We start from the raw sequence: 7,430 nt of genomic DNA on the forward strand, positions 1-7,430 counted from the left end.
CATGTTCCTAAAAAAAAAAATTTTTTGTATACGAGAGAGCTTACTTAAAAGGGTGGTAAAATAATTTTATTGAGTGCTTGGTCCGATAAACAAACTAAAAATAATTAAATTGTTAAAGTTAACTTCTGTGGTTATGTATTTCAGTAAAGCTTTTTTTTCGGTTTTGTAATGAAATATAAGGAAAGATATCCGATAACTCTTAAAAAAAAGCCAATCAAAAAAATGTAAAACACATCAAGATATTTGCTTCCTTCGAATTGTTTTTCTTTAAGCTCTTCTTCCCCTAAAAAAAAATAAATAAAGATAAGCGGTTACACAATAGCGTGGTTGTACCTACAAACAAACACAAGCTCTCTCGAGGCTTAATTTGTATCCATATATTAATAAATACCCGATATGCAGGAACCCGAAGAATTGCACGCAAACTCTTCGCCCATAAACTCGTTTTTAGCAAGTGCTTGATATGAATATGCTATAAACGACACGTAACTTCACCGTAAATATATTAGTAAATAATATTTTAGTAAATAATAGAAACACGCAACAACAACAAAAATTTTATAAGCCTCTGACAAGAAACTTTCAATAACGTTTAAGTAAAAAAAAATGGTTTTCATGAGAACGTGCTCGATATAGTAAACACTTGCTAATAATAATGCAACAAACAATAAATATAGTAAAACCACGTAAATAAAAGTTTTTTGTTGAGCCAAGAAAAAAAACATGATGCACGGTTACAGCTCTCATATAAAGGTAGCAGAAAAAACCCAAATAAGCTGTTTTGATACAAGTAAATAAATAATTTCGTAACTTTCATATATAAAAAACTATACATAATATTTCATATATAATAATAGTTTGAGAAATTTAATATGAAAATACAAGAAACAACAGATTAAATAGTCAAATACATGACACGTGAATAAAAAAGTGAATAAAGCAAACGAGAAGCGAAAACGTAGCAAATAGATTAATAAATTTTCACCTTGAAACTAAAAAAAGTTAAACAAAAAACTCCAATAAAAAATAAAGAAATGATAAAATTTAAAAAAGAACAAAAATAATAAAAAAAATTAAAAAGTTTCTTTCTAATTTTAAAGTATAAAAATATTCTACTGCGACCAATAAGAACTAAAGCATCAAAACTATTAAACTTTCAGTAATATTTGAAAAAGTAAGAAAAATAGTATTAAAGGATGCAGTAAAAATAATGAAGATGATCACCCAATCCAAGAAATCCATCTGGGAATAGAAGAAATGTGTACATAAAAGCCGCTGAAAAGCATAAACAATATGACGCAAACTGGCGCTATCGTGTTGCCGACCTCAACACTCGGAGTTGCAGAAGATATAACGAGGCCTAAGCCTGTTGGGTGGTGTTAAAAATGATTAATAATGATTGGAAAGAAAAAATTTTGAAGAAGGCTATTGGTTTGTTAAAGTCACGTGAATGCAAGCTTATATAATCTTTGCTATGAAGCAAAATAACTTAATTATTATTGGTTAACGCGGCGCTAACTATATTGGCTGATATAATTTTATGAATATTTCAGTTAAAAAGTTTAAAGCACGTGACTATACACTTACTTTCTGCAGAAAAAAAGTTTGCAATAAGAACCAGAACAAAAAAGAAGTATCGATCGGCGGACGGGTTCAGCTTCGCCATCCAATAGATGATGGTCCCCAGGATAACAGTGGACCTATGGGAAAAAAGGTTTTTTGTAAACCCCATAAAAATGTTTTATTCTATTAAAACTGTAAACAACAACGAAAATAAAAGTTGTAAACTTTATTATTATATTTTTTCTTATATAAAAACAAGTAACCAAACTACTATAGGAAACTCAGCGAGCGTCTTGGAGGTATAGTAAGAGGACACGCTGTAAAGTTTCGAGTGGCGCTCGCGTATAAAAAGCGGTCGTTCCAAGTGAAAAAGAAGAACTTTCGCAAGCATTGGCTGAAAAGTTTGGTTCAGGCACATAAAAAATAGCACGCCATTGCGGTTCTGTATATCTTTTTTTGTGTACGTTAATTTATAAAATACAATTCCTGTTAGAAGAGCGGTGACCTGAAAGTAATAATAAATAGTAATAAAATAAAGATAAATATTTAAAAATAATCGATATAAAAAAAGTCATACAAGAAAATAATAAACAACAGAGTAATAACAAAACGAAAAAAATATATAATAATAAAAATACCAGAGCCTGAGCGTATGTAGCGGCTGTTGTCCGCCTTTCACGAATAATATTCAAGGTAGCTCTTTTGTACAACGTGCTAAACTCTCCCCACCAACCAACTTTAGGCCCTTCCGAAAAGTCTTTGTTTTTACTATTTTATAGTAAAATTTCATTAAATAAGTATCATGCAAAGCATTTCTTTTTTTTTAATAAACAAAACAATACATTTCCATATTACTATCGGTGTTGCGGGGTTTCTGAAGTTCCGAAAGCGCCTGAACTTTATAAGAACTATTGTTATAAGCAGATATTAATTTCTCATTTCGTTTTCGAGTTTTGTTTTCAAGATCTAATAATAATTATAATTATTAATAATAAGAACAATAGTGTGTGTTTTACAAGGAGTTCGGGTGTCCACCGTAGTCAAGTCTAAAAAAAAGTCAGCCGGAGAATAAGAAGCAGTATATCCTAAACTTTTAAAAAAATTCATTGCTTCGCTTGCAGGTCCATAATAAACTGTTTTTCCCTAACAATAACAATAGAAGTAAGAAAAAGAATAGTAAAGACAATAATCATAGTAACTATAAAATACTGAAGAAAGTAATAATAACTTTGGATAGTAAAAGTAACTTATCAAACAAGTCAAAAATGTTTGATCGAGGTTGGTGGATCGTGCACATGACAGCACGCCCATGTTCACGTGCGAGACCTTTTACAGTTTTCATCACATGGTAGGAAGTAAAGGCGTCCAATCCAGAAGTCGGTTCGTCGAGAAAAAGAATCTATAAGATGATATATAAATATAACAAACATAATAATGTAAAATAGTACAATAGTAATAGTAAAATAAAGGAGGGGCTTTTTAAATATAAAACAAATAAGAATTAACAAAATATTTTTATGAGATATTATATTGTTAGTAACGTTAAAAGATATAAAATTTATTTTACATTAGAAATAAAACAAAATATAAAGTATAAAAAATATTTTCTAAAAAAAAAAATTAATAAAAAATTTATCGCTTAAATCTTTTCTCTTCAATATAAAAGAAAAAATTTTCCAAAAGTAAAAGATATAAAGTAAAACTTATAAAATATTTATTTAATAAAACAGCAAAAGAAAGTGTAAAAGAATAAAAACTGCAATAACAAATAAAATTTATAAATACTAAAAACTTAAAAATAAAAAAAATAATTAATCAATTATAATTATAACAACGTTGTTGAATAATTACTTAGTTTACTTTATCGATATATCAAAATAATTAACAAATAATATAAAAATTAGTGGAAATATTATTTTTTAAAAACAATTTAATAATAAATAAATTCTATATTTTAATATATTTTAAGCATTTATAAATAAATATAATACATATTTTACATATATAAATTTATATAATTATAATAAAACAGTTATTAAGAAAAAAAAATCATAGTATAAAAGAAATTAATATAGTTAACAGTAAAATTATTTTGAATAATGCGATCTAGAGAATAAATATAATAATAATGTGTTAAAAAAATATAAATAAAATAAATAATTTTAATAGTAACAATATTTTATAATTAATTTTCTAATATAGAAAAAAATATATAATATAAAAATGAATGTAAGAAACAAATAAAAAAAATTTTTAATAAAATTAATAAATAAAGGGGCAATTTTTTTATTATTATATAAAATAAGTCATATAAATAAAATTTAAATAAGTCATTAATAAAATAGATATAAAAATAAAATATTCAATAAATAAAAACAAACAAACAATACCTTCGGGTTTGTGAGCAACTCGATGCCGATGGAGCAACGCTTGCGCTCTCCCCCGCTAATGCCCCTCACGAGATTCGACCCGATCCGGGTAGACTGACAGGAGCTTAACCCGAGCTGGGCAATCACCTCGTCCGCTCTCGCTTTCTTCACTTCAGTAGATAAGTTCTTATAATTGTGCAATTAGTATAAAAAAATAGGATGAATACATATATTTAAATAATCAATTATAACATTATAACAAAAATAACAATTTTATGAAATTTCCAAAAATAAAAATTAGCTGTAAACAATGAAAAAAATTAAGTTTAGCTTATATAAAAAATGTACCCCGTTTATATAATAAATTTATATAATTAAATAAATCTAAAAAAAACCGGTATAAAAGGTAGCAATCAATTGTGAAACCTTGGGAAGTCTTAAGAAAGAATTAAAATAAAAAGTTTCCTTCACAGTTAGGTTAGCAAGAAAGACGTCATCTTGCTCAACGTAAGCACATTGCGATCGGAATGACTTGCCTCTGCGTTTTCCGTCTAGTAGAATCGAGCCTAAAATAAAACAATATTTTATATTACATTATATTATATACAACAATTAATAAAGAAAAATAAAAAAAGTTTGATACTAAAAATAACTTGACCAGTTCAATAATAGTAAAATTAATTAAAAAAGGGTACAAACAAGAAGTTAAAGAAAATTTTAGTTGCTAAAAGTAATATATTACACTCGCAGAACATAAAATAAAATTTATAAGAACTTTTAATAAATCTACAGACCATCAACTTTTCCGATATTAGTTCTTCCAGCCATTAAATTCATAAATGTGGTCTTTCCAGCACCTTAAAAAAATATATATTTAAAAGAATTTTAAAAAAAATTAAACTATACCAGATGTCCCCATCACGGCTACCATTTCCCCAGAATTAAGAGATCCGTTTAAATCAGAAAGTAAAGTTTTGGTGACCTCTTTCTATATTATAATTAAATTAAATAAAGTAAATTCAGTTATTTTATAGTTAAAAGAATATATAATACTAAATTACTGTCTCAAAAATTAAAATATATACTTACCTTTTTCCACCAAGGGCCCCTTTTCACTTTCACAGAGTAACTTAAGTCATTCCAGGTTAAAGCAAAATGAGAAAACTTAGAAGAGTCTGCAGCACTTATACTGACAGAAGTATCAGGAATATAACTATCAGAAAAGTCCTCGGACTCGTCCTAATGAACACGATAACATCCCAAAAAATTTATAAAAACTTTACATATAAATCTAGTGAATATAAAAATATAATGATACATAGTAGATAGAAAAGATGCAAGTGCTATAAAGACATTAGACGGCAATACCATAGCAACCTCATCGTTCTGAAGGCACTTACTCTTGCTATCTTTTGACAATTCGCCGTCCATTGCTAACCACTAATGCCATTCAAACAATCAAGAACCTTAACCTAAAATTGAAAGGTTCATTGATACAACTAGTGTTAATAATCTAATTTGGTGCCATAAACACAAGCAGTTTAAAAAAAACATATTACGTACGTTTTTATTGGTCATTTAATAGTAATGCAGTACTTAATATGGTCAAATCAGAAAATTTTAAAATTTTAGGTGCATGTTATTTTAAAATAAAAAATCTTAGCCTGTAAAAAACTTAACCACAAAAATTTTTATGAGTACTTTCAATGTTACCAAAAAAAACAATACTTTTCATTATTTGGAAACTAGACTTTATAATTTTATTAAATATTTGTTTAATAATATTTTAATTAAAAATCATCTTGGCTAACTGCAAACGTTATCAATGACATAAAAGTTATAACGTAGCTTTACCTGTTGGATTTGGTGGCCGTGAAAAGTAAACTTATTTCGATCTAATAAGGTAAGTATATAATCGAAACTGTTTTATTGCCGCTTAGAAGTGGGAAAAAAACTAGTTTTCAGGTTAAAGTTGTCCATTTTCATGTGTTTAACTATAAAACCTTTATATAAAATTAAATGCATTTTTAAAGGGCTCCTTTAGGTGAGGAGCTCATAATCGGGGGAAAACTGACTGGCAGTGGTGCTGGCCGGTGTCTCCAGGTGGCCTCCCTCAAGTCTTATGTCTAAGACTGCCCTCCCGGTGGTGGTTTTTAGCTACTTTTCACCACACTAGGGGAATCTGGGCCCGATAATTTCCGCTTTTTCAGTCCTTAGACCACCTATGGGCCCCCTGTGGTACGACAAAAACGTTTATTTTTGAAGGGAGAATTTTTATTGAGGTAGCTATTAAAGGCAAGGTCACTTAAATATACCAGTTTACACCATAAATTTGCTTTTTACTATTGAGTTGCAAAAAAAAAATTTTAAAATAACTCATATTTTATAGTAAATAATTTAGATTTTTTAAGATCAGTGTAATTGTGTTCAACCCCGGTCGATTTAAATTTTCTTTCGTACCTGCAGTAATAAAGCACTTAGTAAGGTTTTTTACATACCAACTTGTATGATTTTGTAACCTTTATTCAATTTACAAAATTAATTAGCAGATTAGTCTCCTACTTTTTTTAAGAGTGACCTTAACCGGAGGCTTTTTGGCAGAACCACGAAGGGCGCATATTACCTAAATTGCACGATGAGTGTGTTCATCGTACAAAATAAGTTTAACATTCTACTTGTAGGCTATATTTAATCTCTAAGTTAATTGTACTAGCATTCAATTTTACTAATCAGTCTACGCTTTGGGAGACCTAGCGTCTGCAAGAGTCAATAATAACAAAATATTAAATATTAAGCTAAATAAAAATTTCATAATAAAGAATTATTAACCGTTCAACAAAATAATCTATACGATACAGAGGACTCGAGAGTCGCATTTACCCTTAACTTTTTTTAATGATTGCCTTAATTTTTTTTTTTAAAATTGATTGGATTTTTTCGCAACTAAATTAAATGTTGTGTCTACAATTAAAGTACATGGTAACAGACTGTATTAACGCACCAAAAGGTAACGCCACACGCCACTTCTATAAAGATGGCTGGGCGTCGTGTATAAAAATAATATTTAATAAATAAATAGGTATGTAAATTTATTAAAGCTGAGAAAGAAAAGGAAACAGAAAAGAATAGAACAACATTCAACAGACCAGACAGACAAAGGGCAGAACAACAGATTGACTAACACAGAGTTAAACAGACCAAACAAGAACAAATAATCAGAAAAAAAGAGTTGCAGCAAGAGAGGGACCCCCAGTCCACTAAGAAAATTAATGATTCTCCTCCAGTGTGGAAATGATGTATATACTACCAAAAGATTGACCAAAAGTGGTTCCTAACCACGTGCACTAATTTCAATCAATGAAAGAGGGTAACTTAGAAAGGATGGGGTCAGGTCTTAATATTGGAAGTCTCTCGTATAGCAAGCTCTACATTAACCCACCACAGTATAAACTGTTAAAAAAGATACCATCTTTTAATTTATTAAAATAATGTAAAACC

General features: G+C 28.5%; 1 protein-coding gene across 1 annotated transcript; it reads right to left on the reverse strand.

Annotated features, from left to right (window-relative positions):
* Positions 1 to 140: 140 nt before the first annotated feature.
* LOC135120918 (ABC transporter G family member 22-like) lies at positions 141 to 5,363 on the reverse strand. Its single transcript, XM_064045246.1, has 15 exons — positions 5,301 to 5,363; positions 5,022 to 5,171; positions 4,839 to 4,920; positions 4,727 to 4,789; positions 4,359 to 4,498; positions 3,954 to 4,118; positions 2,792 to 2,962; positions 2,580 to 2,706; positions 2,406 to 2,529; positions 2,202 to 2,331; positions 1,827 to 2,068; positions 1,588 to 1,700; positions 1,225 to 1,366; positions 392 to 489; positions 141 to 283 (listed from the first exon to the last, which is right to left on the reverse strand). The coding sequence occupies exons 1-15, from the start codon at positions 5,361 to 5,363 to the stop codon at positions 141 to 143; spliced, it is 1,953 nt and encodes a 650-aa protein (XP_063901316.1).
* Positions 5,364 to 7,430: the final 2,067 nt, after the last annotated feature.

The sequence above is a fragment of the Zophobas morio genome, unplaced genomic scaffold (genome assembly GCF_036711695.1).
Source record: "Zophobas morio isolate AGI-343-1 ecotype UQ-CSIRO unplaced genomic scaffold, CSIRO_AGI_Zmor_V1 ptg000451l, whole genome shotgun sequence".
In the NCBI taxonomy this organism is placed as follows: domain Eukaryota; kingdom Metazoa; phylum Arthropoda; class Insecta; order Coleoptera; family Tenebrionidae; genus Zophobas; species Zophobas morio.

Excerpts from the sequence above, each read along its gene's own strand:
- LOC135120918 (XM_064045246.1), bottom strand. The coding sequence starts at position 5,363 with ATGGACGGCGAATTGTCAAAAGATAGCAAGAGTAAGTGCCTTCAGAAC. Across the intron at positions 2,707-2,791 it reads AGTTACTTTTACTATCCAAA|GGAAAAACAGTTTATTATGG; the intron begins GTTATTATTACT and ends TGTTATTGTTAG. Across the intron at positions 2,332-2,405 it reads ACCGATAGTAATATGGAAAT|TAAAAACAAAGACTTTTCGG; the intron begins GTATTGTTTTGT and ends ACTATAAAATAG.